At 34.6% G+C, this 14,394-nt stretch overlaps 1 protein-coding gene across 2 annotated transcripts in view; it reads right to left on the reverse strand.

Moving 5' to 3' along the window:
• Positions 1-6,353, reverse strand: part of LOC113056342 (cGMP-dependent protein kinase 1-like) — a 159,285-nt gene extending 152,932 nt beyond the window's left edge. Inside the window, exon 1 of one of the 2 annotated variants that reach the window (XM_026223076.1) lies at positions 5,964-6,353. In XM_026223076.1, the coding sequence (XP_026078861.1) occupies positions 5,964-6,223 (260 nt within the window). In that variant the 5' untranslated portion in view covers positions 6,224-6,353. Of the gene's footprint in view, positions 1-532; positions 1,178-5,963 lie in introns of those variants that run through there. The other variant, XM_026223075.1, reaches the window with a different exon arrangement.
• Positions 6,354-14,394: the final 8,041 nt, after the last annotated feature.

The raw sequence follows: 14,394 nt of genomic DNA on the forward strand, positions 1-14,394 counted from the left end.
TGTTCTGTCATTTGTACCTCATTTTCCAATTTGCATTTTACCATGATTTATTTATAGGATACACAGTATGCTGCAATACTACTTCTGGTTAGACTTGCTCTGCACAAGCACCATAAAGTTGAGTTTAATCTAATAAAATATTTATGACGAAGAAAAATAAGATTTTGACTTTCACACTTTTCTCTTAAAAACACCAGTGCACTTTTTTTCCCTTTTGAAGTTAATCAACAGAATCAACAGGTGGCATCACCAGGCTGGCTGTCTGCCTATATTTACAATAGGCTACATAACACCAGTGAAGTAATGAAGGTTTGGATGGAGACAGGTTTGATGGATGGTTATGATTATATTCGTACCACAGAACTCGTGGTGTCCTACTGACCAAGATCCCTGCAAAAAGGCAATGATTTATGTGTCATCATATGATTGCATATGCATAATTGCATCAGTAATGCAGATCATCAGCACTTTGTTCCGGTTAATTTGATGGACAGCTTCATAACAACACTGATCAGATTTAAGTGGCACCTACTGTGGGCTCTTTGGGTAGAAAGGCAGGGTGACATGACTGAGGTCTTGGATATCAAAGGCTGTAGGTTCGGCTGAGATCGCCTGTCTCTTGGTCCTCTGCTGCTCTTGAAGGACACTCTGCTTGTGGACTTGTTGAGTTGCAGGTCTTATAACGGATCGGTATTTGTCTAACTCATTCTGAAGCTTCTGGATGAGTTCATCTTTCTGGTCAAGCTCCAACTCCAGTTCATCAATCAGCGCGTCTCTCTGTCTCAGTTCTTCGATCTTCTCCTGTAACGCGTACTGGAGATCGCGTAAAGTGCCCATTTCTCCCCACGGTTAACGATACGGAGTCGTTACCAACTAGGCGAACGGTCAGTTTTCGGTCATGTAATTGAAACAAACCCCTTTCGGTCGTATTTTTCCGTGGTAATATCGCCCAAAGAACGGCGCGCGCTCTCGGTTGACTTATACCGGAGGAATGAGCGGGGAAACACCCACGGCGTCTGCAAAGATCACATTCGGGAGACGAGGTCGACGAAGTTTCACAGGGAATACATTTCTTGTCCACATACGTCAGTCGCAGCTGTCGAGCGCGAGAGGAACGCCATGAGCGCGCAGTGAGAGCAGCACGCTCGTGGCTCCCCGATGAGCCAATGAGGAGAGACTCAAGCGCGCACCTGTAACAGCCGCTGAGAGACTTCAAGTGCGGTGCCTTCCACAAGCACAGACGCCTACTTTCAATAACAGCTCAGTTCCTTTACGTTAACTTTACGCACTTCCTAAACTTTTCTCTACTACGATCAAATAAATTGTTAGCCTACTCATTTATACTTCGAAAATGTGCACGTCACATGTCACGGCATCAAATTAAATATGGACACAATAGGCTATATATGTCACGGTTTAATTGAAATTGCTTTTTACGCTTTTTAAGAACTAAACATGTTTCTCATCATTTACCTTTAATTAAAATACATTCTTTCAACTCTTCTATTTGAGTTTAAGCTTGTTAGATGGTATTTAATTAATTAAACGCTGAGAAAGAATCATTGCAAAATGTACAGTTAGACTGCATGATCACAAAATATTGTAATATGATCAAAATGTAACTGATTAAGGTGATTTAAAAATCACAATTTTAAAAAATCCCATTGGCTATCAGCCTGATTAATTGTACTAGTTAAGAAATTATAATTACTAAAGACTTCAATCTATTGTAATTTGTCCTTTTCTTTCTTTTTCTTTTTTACATGATGTACCAAAAACAGTAATCCATCAGTTTAACATTGCTGTAATTATTCTGCTTGGGGTATTTTATATAAATTATATACTTTTTACTACAAATGACATTCACTTGCATTAGTTGAAGACATATTCTGGTATGTTTCCCATTGAAACTATATCTTGCATGGTTCGGGGCTGACTAAATAATCAGGATATTATCATTTTTGGACGAAATATTCCTATATATACAACACTAATTATTTTTAAGGGTTCTTTAGGATTTGTTTACACAACCAACTGCAGCAGCTATCCTTCTATAATTCATCTGCACAGAACAAGTTGCATGTCCAGATGATGCTCTGGAGTTCTGCCGCATGCTTCTGCTTCACAGTCCCTAACATCATCTGGATCCTTCCCATTAATGACGAGCAGCTGGTGACCAGCTCATGAACTGCCCCCACCCCACTCTCTAGGGCTTAAAATTTTGCTCTGAGAATTAAATTGTTGCACTTGTATGCTTGAACGCAAACACATCAGAAAGCATGTTAGATAGAAACCTATTGGAATCTTGTGGCACATTATCATTTCAAAACAGAGTTATTATAGTTAACTTAATCATAAAAACATTTTTATTACTTAATATTATTTTATTAAAAAAAAATATATATATATATATATATATATATTTTATAAAATAATATTAAGTATATATATATATATATATATATATATATATATATATATATATATATATATATATATATATATATATACTACACTGTAAAAAATAAGTGTAATTTTAACTGTAAAATTTTGTAAAAACGCTACGGAAAAAAACTGATAATAGGTTAACAGTAAGTTCCCATACTATATACAGGGAAAAACTGTAAAAGATCTAACAAAGCATTTAATGTAAATTTACAGTAAAATTCTGTTAATTATACAGCTTTTAGAAGTAAAAAAAGAACAAATCAATGTATAATTTACAGTCTAAAATTGTAAACTGATATTCCCAGAATTCCCTGCGTGACACTCCACGTTTGAAAGTATTTTGTTTAAATAATCATGTTTTTAAATAGTTCTTGTTATCAGTTATGTACATTTGAGCTTTATGTTACATCTTCTGTTGCTTAATGAAAGTTTTTTGCATTATTTAAGTATCACGTGTGTTACCATGATGGTGTTTTGTGTTTCCATAAATGTGCACCTTCTATATGTTAATATATACTTCTGCTTGTGGTGAAGCTACTTGTGATGAGCTTTGATACTTCATGTGGCTTTCTCTTATACAGTACCATCTTTATTATTATGGTGGTTGTCAGTATTTTCAAGGTACAAAACAGATTTAATTTTGTGTGTTGTTGAATTTACTGGTTTATATTCACATTTTCTTGTTTGTAAATTACAGCTTTATATTGTAAAATTAACAGTTTTTGACGTAAATGTGTTTACAGTTTTCTGTATTTTTACAAAATTATTCTGGCAACCACAGCTGCCAAAAAGTTTTTGTAAAAACAACAAGAAATGTTTTACAGTGTACACACACCATTATATAATATAAGCAATTCAATTTAAATGACTAAAATAGCTATACCAAGATTAAATTAAACTAAATGTTATACTTTATAAAAAAAAACTACACAAACATGTTTAAATATATATAATTGATTATATTTAATAAATATGTATATTTAAAGTAAAATTCCCTAATATATATGCACATATCTGTGTGCGTGTGTGTGTGTATATATATATATATATATATATATACACACATATACATACATACACAGATATTAACAGGTTCTATATGCCAGAGAAAAGAAAATGGTAAGAATTGTTAAAAAAAATTGCAACTAAAAAATGTGGACCAAAGGCGCCCTCTAGTGGAGAAAACAACCCCATACAGAGATAACCATAATAAGATTTAATAAGATAACTAAGATTGAATTAAATCTTTCATATCATATCATATCATAATATGAGGATAAAATGAATAAACAGAAGGCTGTAGAAATTATGTTTGCCAACTGTTACATTTATGTGTTGTACATTATATATTTCAGTGCTCTGTGTAATTGTTTTATGTGTTTAGTGTTTTGTCTGGCAGAAAGGATCTTAAGACTTCATACAAGACGTTAATAAAGTGGTTAATACATTTCCTGAATTTAGAAACCCACACTGTAGCACACAATCCTCAATTCAGTATCTAGTCCATCCCTTTTTTTTCTGATATCTATGAAGGACTGCCCTAAAATGAACATGAATCCCATTTATCATGCATAGCATAAAAGACCAATTAAGCACGACTGATGAGGCTCTGTCCTTGTCGCAAACCATTTACAAGAACTGGAGACCAGGCGCAGATCAAAGTGTCTGGGCCAATGCGGACGTGAGAGATGTGATGCTAATGTGGAAGGCCAGAGTCTGGATCTGCAGTACAAGCCACCGTTAACCCTGCAGCCTTTTATCAGCACGGGAAAGATAACACACTTTCCATTCTCAAGTGCTTTTCAAGCAGCCTGTTGATTATATAAGGAGTTCTACATGAGAACACACAGGATCAGAGACAAGGGTGGGCAGTATTTGTCAAAGAGATCGCTTTGGATCAGTCACAAGAACCTGAATCTACTGAATTTACAGTGCAATAAGAGCAAATGTTAAATGTTATTAGCTTTATGTTCAGATTCATACATATATTTAACACTATACATATACATAAACATTTATTATTTATTTAACACAATTTTCAGCATCATTACTCCAGTCTTTAGTGTCACATGATCCTTTAGAATTTATTTTGAATATTGATTTGGTGCCAAAGAAACATTTTTTATTCTTATCGATGTTCAAATTTATAAACATTTCTGCTGCCTAATATTTTTGTGGAAACTGTGATACATAAACATACATATTTGCATATATTTCAGAGGAGCTTCATTTAACCTCAATTAAAGTTATTAACTGTGCATAATAAAATAATACCCCTAAATTAATAGTTCATATGAAAGGCTCCAGTCATACCTGTGGCCTAAAAAAGCTTTTGTATCCCACATGGGGCCACCATGTTGAGATCACATGACACCGACAAATACTACTCACTCAATTACCCTCTGTCACTTTTAATTGCTGAATAAATTATTTACACAATCATACATATGCTTGTAAGTACGGTATTAAAATGTCATCGTGAACCAAAAACCTTATCTTTTCCATCCACACTTCACGATAGGTCTCAGTATGAACCCTCTGTCATAGTGCATTAGATTCCTGTTTTAATAACGATGATATTTTACTGACATCTAGTGGCTTCTGACAGGAAGTTATTTAAATTTTAGGCGCTTTATGGACATCCAACTGGCAAAACTGCTTATTTTAATCCAAAACTGCACTTATTCACTTTATTACATTTAAAAGCAAAAAAAAAAAATGAAAATGTAGTATTGATCTCAGTAATATTTAGTAAGTTCAGCTCCCACTGACTCCTGCAGAGGTTGACAAAGATACTCATTTAAAGAAATTGAGTTGACTTATTCCCACTAAATGTGGGACATTCCATATGTTTCCAGAAAAAGTTGAAAGTTACAATATATGAATCCTAAATATAGCAGTGATATCTGTGACATTAAATATTTAACAGCCAGCATTAAATATTCAACAATCAGCATTTGTCAAACACACGCGCGCGCACACACAAACACAAACACACAAATAAAACAGTAATTAAAATTGATTATAGTATAGTATACTATAGTATAGTAGCGTTGTACAATGTGGTGATCCAATCTTGCATATCCCTTTGTTGTATTGTATAAAGTTTTACTTGTAGTATAGTATAGTATAGTATAGTATAGTATAGTATAGTGAAGTACAGTCACGTGTGCAAACTTTAGGCTAGCTTTATTTTAAGGTGATGTTGTTACAGTGTAATTGCAAATGTATTTGCTGAGTAATATTAATTAACTATATGTACGTATATAGTGTGTTTGTGTTTGTATAGTATATGGTTAGTTACTTGTAATTATTTCTATTATTATAGTAGGTACCTACATATAACCTTGTAACAACGGCCACTTAAAATAAACCGGTACCGTTTACTCTTGTATAGTGTAATAGTGAAGTCACACAGCGAAGTAACTGAGACTCGATTCGGAGAGAAAGCAGCCACAGCTTGGTTGTGACACCAATGCAAAGAATATTCGTCTTTAGACATGAATGGCTCGTACCTGCCCGACTTGGGGTGTTTGCGCAAAGCTTCGCTCTTTAAGTCCTGGAAGGACCTGAAGGTCTGCGGTTCCGCGGAGATGCCCTTCGCGCGCCTGGTTCTGGGTCCGATAGCGCTCGGCAGCACTGACTGACATTTGTGCAGCTTTCTCTTCAGGTCATTCACCTCCTGCTCCTTCGCCAGCAGCAGCCTCTCCATAGCCTTTATCCGCTCCTCTTTTATGAGCAGCATCTTGGCAAATTCTTCGTCTATTTCGCTCATGTTTGAAGTTTGAGCCGAAGAAGACTGAACTCGATTCCCGCTGAATGATGAACTATCTCAGTCCGGATTTACTTCAGCGCAGAGCAACTGCGCTCCGTGCGCACCTTCCTGCAGACTAGGACGATTGTTTCATTGAGAAACCAATTAGATGTCCTCTGCCTCCTTCCCCAGAGAAACCTGCACTCCGCTCTCTACCGCAAACTCGCTCAAACCTCAGATCAATTTCCATATTAGCCTATATGATTGGTGGTGACGTGCTTCAGTGTGTAAGTATATGCAACACTAATGTATTCACACAATAATGTACGGAAGACAACGTGCTCTTGAAAACAGTAAATTATTTATTTATTTATTCGTTTGTTTGTTGGTTGGTTGGTGTTTACTGAAACTGAACAATGTGATTTCTTAAAAATAAATAATAAATTGTATTGAAACGTGTTAGTTTGGTTCTTATTTGTTACTAAAATATTATTAATTTGTATTGTTTCTATTATGTATTTGCATAATATATATATATATATATATATATATATATATATATATATATATATATATATATATATTATATATATATAATTTATATTTCATGTATTCATTAAAATAAATAATAATACATTGCAGTATATACATTATGCTACTAAAATATAAATAGTAATTATTTATTTGTTCATTCACTCATTTATTTACTTATTTATTTATTTATTTATTTGTGAGTTAGTTTTAGGATCTGGGCTCTAGCAATTTATTAAGGAGTTATAATATATTTCTTCTGGCTTCTTCAGGACATCACATATAGTTATGTAACTATTTAATCAGAATCAGCACGCTAAACTTTTTTATTTTTTATTATATATAATCTTTACAAACCCACTGATCTAAAATATGGAAAAAGCTTTCGTTGTCCAAGCCTTTATACTGAGACTTCAGTGCACAACAAATGTTACTGGGTCAGTTTTCCATTTTGACTTTATTAATTCATTCTTTGTGAAGTTCTAGCAAAAATGTAGCTCATTTTGTTTGTTTAGTTATTTTTCTAATCCATCGGACTGATCAGGTCACCTTGACTTCTGTTCTCCCTGCTCTGTTTATGTCACATAAGGGAAAACCTGTTGTGATTCACAAAATTTGAGCATGGCTGGTTATCTCATCCCAATGAGGCAATGCAGTCACAGCTCTCTAGGGGAAGGAGTATCAGTTTTCAGACAGACAGTCAATGTTCTTCCTGTAATGCATACGATTTCTCTCATAGAAAGTGTAAAGCGTTCCTAAGTGAAGACAGGATGTCGCAAAATCAATAATGTGTATGTCATCATTTGCCTCTACAGCAGGATTTATCTAAATGAAGGGAGGAGGAGGCATTGTCTGAGCTGATGTTGCTGAGAGACTGTGATGGGAAAGGAGGGGGCAGGGGCTCTTAACTACACATTTACTCATCATGAATGCAGAAGAGCACTTAAAGGTATAGTCCACCCAAAAATAGAATTTGTGTGCCCTTATGTCCATACAAATCATCCATACATACAACTTGTGAGATATATTTCAAGAGTTTCAATTTACCTAATAGGTTTATGCAACAATCATACCAAAGTATATACAAGGATACTTCACCCAAAAATTAAAATTAAAACAAACAAACAAAAAAAATCTTAAAATGTATTCACCCTCAGGCCATCCAAGATGTAGATGTGCTTGTTTCTTCACCACAACAGATATATTAAGTATTACATCAATTACTCAACAATGGATCCTGAATGGGTGCCGTCAGAATGAGAATCCAAACAGCTGATAAAAACATCACAATGATCCACATGTAATCCACACCACACCATTCTATCAATCAATGTCTTGAGGAGCAAAAATCTGTGTGTTTGTAGCATACAAATCCATTATTAAAACATAACTTTAATATGAGTCCATAATACATAATAAAACTTCCTCCAGTGAAAAAGTCACATGTTGTCATGTTAAATTAAAATCAGTCGACACACTCTTTTGGGCTGTTTTCACTTGTAAACCTTGCTTGATCTGTGCATATTTCTCTTCTGATTCAGATGAAACAACTGGAGAATGCAATTTTATGGATAGAGGATTTACAAACATGTTGTTTGACAAGACATTAACTGATGGAAAGGAGTGGTATGTATTTCTTGTGGATAATTGTGATGGGTGACTCTCATTCTGACGGCACCCATTCACTGCAGAGGACCAACTGGTGAACAAGTGATGTAAAGCTACATTTTTCCAAATCTGTTCTGATGAAAAAACAAATTCATCTACATCTTGGATGGCCTGAGGGCTGAGAGTCAGTTTTCATTTTTGGGGGGAACTATTGGCTTGAGGCATGCAGATGCATCATGCGAGGTATGATTGTTTTGTTTATCATATCATAGTCTTCAGAAATAAACAAAACTTTTATGAATTTTGAAGCCTAAATGCAATTAACAGGAGTAAAAAGCTACATGTAAGCTGTAAATTAACTTCACCACAGTCAATTCATCCTCACAACCATGAACCAATGAACATCTCTTTCAATCTTAACTTAACTAATTTCCCCGAAAGTTTGAGTTAGAATAGATTGCAAGAGCGTGATTATAAACTGTAAAGATGCAAAAGTGGACTAGTCAGTAGATGTAATGATGACATTTATTATATCCAATAACCTTTATAGTTCCATTTTGCCTCTTGTCAGCAGACGCCTTTTTGTAAAAAGTAACAAAATATTGCACGATTGTCTTAATCACAGACCTTATTTTAGGCATTTAACCAAAAACCCATTTACTTTTGGACGATGGAACCAGAAGTGATGAATACTAACTTATTTCTTGGTTTTGGCCTACAAAAGCACATTATCCAAACTCTATTTGTTCGGGCAGTCCATTATTGGTTTTTCTGTCTTCTTTGGAGCTTGACAGGCATGTATGAAGTGGATGAAAGCTGCATGAATATTCCTCAAATATTTGATTCCTCAAACTCTTATGATATGAGAATGGGTAATTAATGACAGAATTGAACTGTTCCTTTGACCCCAGAGAGAGTAAAGGAAACAACTACTGCTGAAAATCATCATGGTGTGGGCATTGTTTGTTATTTTGCAGCTTTTCAATGGGACTTCAATGACAGGGATTTATGTTAAGGCCAGCACCCTCACTCTGATCCCCTGTGGTGGAACAGATTACTTCCGTGGCTGTTATAATTGCCAGGGGATGAAGCTCATCTTTTCAACACCTCTCTCATCGGCTGAAGCTGCATTGCTCAGATCTCGCTGCTGCCAGGCTGTGATTCTCAAGTGCCCTCATACAAATCCCCGAAGAACTCATAGATGATGATACCTCTTTCCTACTGCTGCAAATACGGTTTTATATATCAAAGTGATATTTCTCAGTTTATTTTATTGTATTCCTTTTTCTGTCCTGTAAAGCTGAATTTTCTGCATCATTTCTCCAGTCTCAGTGTCAAGTTTTCCTTAAGAAATCATTTTAATATGCTGACTCGATGCTCAATTATTAATGATCGTTCTTATTAGTTTCAATGTTTAAAACAGTTTATGCTCTTAAAATATTTTGGGAACCATGATACATGTTTTATTCAGGATTCTTTGATAATATTAAACTTTTTATTATTTCTTTTCTTATTTTATTGTATTTCTTCTTATAATTATTATTATTTATTTATTTATTCTTGTGATGATAATAATAAGAAATGTTTAGCGAGCAGCAAATCAGCATATTAGAATGATTTCTGAAGGATCATGTGACACTGAAGACTGGATGAATGATGCTGAAAATGTAGCTTTGCATCACAGGAATAAATTACATTTTAAAATATATCTAAATAAAAATCAGGTTTTTTAAATGTTAATAATATTTCACAATATTACCGTTTTGATCAAACAAATGCAGCTTTGGTGAGCATAAGAGACTTGTTTCAAAAAGTTTAAACACTTTTGTCCTGTAATAAAGTCCCCTACAGAACCCATGTGCAGCTATGTTTACAAGACTTATTACAAACTAATAAGTCTTATACAAGTATACAAACTATACAAATATAAACAAATACCTGTACTGATACCAAACCATGAAATAAACTTGAACATGAACACGATGACAAAGCTAGACAAGGGCCAATGGATAAGCCCTGAATGTGCTCTGTACAGGACATCCAGACTGTGACATGTGAGGTCTCAGAGAAATTCCCTAAAATACAATGTCCACTACAAAGGAAAGAACAGGGCAATATGGCGGCTCCTAACACACGAAAACAAAACCCAAACAAGTGTCTGGGAGGGTGTTGGAACACCACAGGTCAGGAGGCCATGGTGGAGCAGACACATGGACAGACAGCACAGTTCTCATTAAGAAAGCCGCTCTTTTAAACATAACTCAAAGCAGGCTGGGTTGTTAATTCACATAAAATATGCTACTGCAGTATTTCATAATACGTATAGCAGGCTATCAAATAGATTTAAAAATCTACAAATCAGCACACATTTCTGAAGGTGCAGTTAACCTGAATTAAAATCAGATAAAGGTGAATTCATGGTATTTCCATGCTGATATTTGATTTGAGAGAACTACAATTCACTCCCAGCTGATCGCACAACAATCATGTCTGTAATTGAGTCTCCTCATGTTATGAAGAGTGAGTTAAATGGCTTGGTTATTCCAGTGGGAAATCATTCTATTAGCTACAGTACACTGTGGTCTGGGTACAACAGCAGCCTGCCGGAGAGGACTGTATGATCAGTTCACCCAAAAAAAAACAATTAAAGCCCATTAAGGATACTCCTTACCCATGCTATAGCTTTCATTTGTGGTGGTGTTCTTAAACTTGGTAATGTGACACATGAGGACTTGGTGCAACACGTCTAAATGTGTCATTCATGTGGAGTCAAAAAATAGTAATTACAAGTTCCAAGCACATGCAGGATCAAGTAAAGTCACATTTACAAGTGGGAAACTTGGTATTCTAGATGTTACATGAGTTGCAGAATTGTGGAAGGGGCGTATCGATTTCAAACACTATCTAATATAATAAATGAATCTATGGAGATCAGTGAGTGGAACATAAATCAAATGTTAAGAAAAAGTGTGAGTTACATGAATAAATGAATAATGAATAATATAAATACATACATTAACTAAAAAAATAATAATAATAATAAAATAACAGCCAGTATGTTAGAAAGAAAAGCATTGTTTGTTTTCTATGGCTAATCAACTTTTTTTCTTTTCTTTTTTTTTTTTTTTTACCAAAAATTTTGTAATTCTCACCTCAAGCACATACCGGTAGTTTGATTTAAATGTTTCATTATATCTGGTCTAGCAGTTATAAATTTGAATACTTCAACTCTCCCAAAGCTCAAATCTGATCAGTAATTTCTGCATGTGCAACTGATTGGAACTCAAAGCAGCTCCCATTTTACCCTCCATTGAAAATGAATAACTTCCTGTCCATAATTTGTTGGAAATAGTGAAGGGTGGCTTAAATTTCTGCACTGTATGGCTTTAGAGGACTACTAATATAACTCATAACTCATATGGATGACTTTTATTGTGCCTTTTTGGAGTCTGCCAGCATAAAGACATTCTTCCTAACATCTCATTTTGTGTGTTTTTTTATGGAAAGTAAAATAATAATGGGTCCGAGTTTTAGGGGAGCTATATTTTTTTAAAATGATGAGATCTCTCTGATATTTTGCTGACTTCCTGCTACACTCATCTTTTTTTTTTCATTTATTTTTTTATTTTTCCTTTTGTATTAGCCATGGCCAACTTCAGTTTTGGTACCATTTGTACTATGTAAGGAAGGAATTTAAAATAAGAGCAACAACATTTACATTTAGTCATTTAGTAGATGCATGTATCCAAAGAGACTTGAATGCAATCAAAATAAATAAATAAATAAATAACTCCAACTCATTTTCTTCAGACAGTAGGTTCTTTTTTGCACAAGGGGGAGCCGTTTCACTCGCCGTGCCATTTTGTTTGCTAAATCTGAATCGTGACTCATTAAAATGGTATCTATAAACTATAAAAAAATGATGTTTATGAAATATAAAAGCTTTTGATCTTCAGTAACTGTTTTCCAATCTATTAAGACTGCTGTTCCCCGAATAGTGGGGTCAAAATATAAATTTAATGTAGGATCTAGAAAAAAATTATCGTGATTAAACCAGAAAAATTTTAAATAAATTAACAAAAACAATTTTTAAAGTTTGGGCTCATAAACATTAGATCACTCACACCTAAAGCAGTTATTTTAAATGAAATGATCACAGATAATTTTGATATATGTGCTTGACTGAAACCTGGCTAAAACCAAATGATTATATTGGTCTAAATGAGTCTACTACACCAAACTACTGTTATAAGCATGAGCCCCGTCAGACTGGTCAACAATATATAGTGATATTCTCAATGTTACCCAGAAAACAGGGTACAGGTTTAACTTCTGCTTAATGTTACACTGTCAGACATGCAAAAGAAATCTATTATATCTCTTGCTCTGGCTACTGCATAGACCACCAGGGCCATACAATATACAGAATTTCTAAAAGAATTTGCAGATTTCCACTCAGACCTTTCAGTTGATAAAGGGCTAATTGTCAGAGATTTTAATATTCACTTTGACAAAACAAAATATGCATTAGGACTTGCGTTTACTGACCTAATAAACTCTTTTGGAGTCGAGCAAAATGTCACCGGGCCCATTCATCATTTTAATCATACACTAGATTTAATTATATCGCATTGAATCGATCTTACTGATATAGATATCGTTCCTCAAAGTGAGGATGTTACAGACCATTTCCTTGTATCGTGCATGCTGCATATAACTGATATTAACTGAATGGCTCAGTGTTACCGTCTGGGCAGAACTATTGTTCCAGCCACCAAAGACAGATTTGCAAATAACCTGTCTGATTTATCTCAACTGCGATTTGTACCCCAAAATACACATGAACTAAACCAAATTTGGCACTGTTTTCTCTAATAGAGTACATAAGAAGCTGTTGCCCCCATCAAATTGAAAAAGATTAGAGAAAAACATACTGTGCCATGGTATAACAGTAATACCCACTCTCTCAAGAAAGTAACTCGTAGTCTTGAACGCAAATTGAGAAAAACAAACTTAGAAGTTTTTAGAATTGCATGGAAAAACAGTATGTCCAGCTATAGACAGGCTCTAAAAACTGCTAGGGCAGAGCATATACACAAACTCATTGAAAATAACCAAAACAATCCAAGGTTTTTATTTAGCACAGTGGCTAGATTAACAAATAAACAGACTCCACCTGATTCAAATATTCCACCAACGTTAAATAATAATGACTTTATGAATTTATTCACTGATAAAATAGATAACATCAGAAATACAATAACGAATGTAGATTCTACAGTGTCTAACACTAAAATAGACTAAAACTATAGGACCGGAAGAGCTAAAAAACTCATCACTGCATCTAAACCAACAACATGTTTATTAGATCCTGTACCCACTTAATTACAGAAAGATTTGATGCCTGTAGCCGAAGAACCGCTTCTCAATATTATTAAATCATCGTTATTTTTAGGTCACGTCCCAAAACCATTCAAGCTGGCGGTTATCAAGCCTCTTATTAAGAAACCAAAACTAGACCCTAGTGAATTAGCAAATTATAGGCCCATTTCAAATCTTCTATTTATGTCTAAAATGTTAGGAAATGTTGTGTCTGCTCAACTGAGCTCCTTCCTGGAAAAAAATGATCTGTATGAAGAATTTCAGTCAGGTTTCAGGCCCCACCATAGCACAGAAACTGCACTTGTTAAAATGACAAATGACCTGCTCCTTGCGTCAGATCAAGGCTGCATCTCATTTCTAGTCTTACTTGATCTTAGTGCTGCGTTCGACACCATAGATCATGACATACTCGTAGATAGATTACAAAACTATACAGGTATTCAAGAGTAGGCTCTAAGATGGTTTAGATCCTACTTGTCCGATCGCTACCATTTTGTTTACTTAAATGGGGAGTCATCTCATTTATCATCAGTAAAATATGGAGTGCCACAAGGATCCGTCCTAGGTCCCCTTCCATTTTCAATATACATGTTGCCCCTTGGTAATATTATTAGAAAATACGGAATTAGCTTCCACTGTTATGCTGTTGATACTCAGCTATATATCTCAAC

Source organism: Carassius auratus, chromosome 37, assembly GCF_003368295.1.
Source record: "Carassius auratus strain Wakin chromosome 37, ASM336829v1, whole genome shotgun sequence".
Taxonomy (NCBI): domain Eukaryota; kingdom Metazoa; phylum Chordata; class Actinopteri; order Cypriniformes; family Cyprinidae; genus Carassius; species Carassius auratus.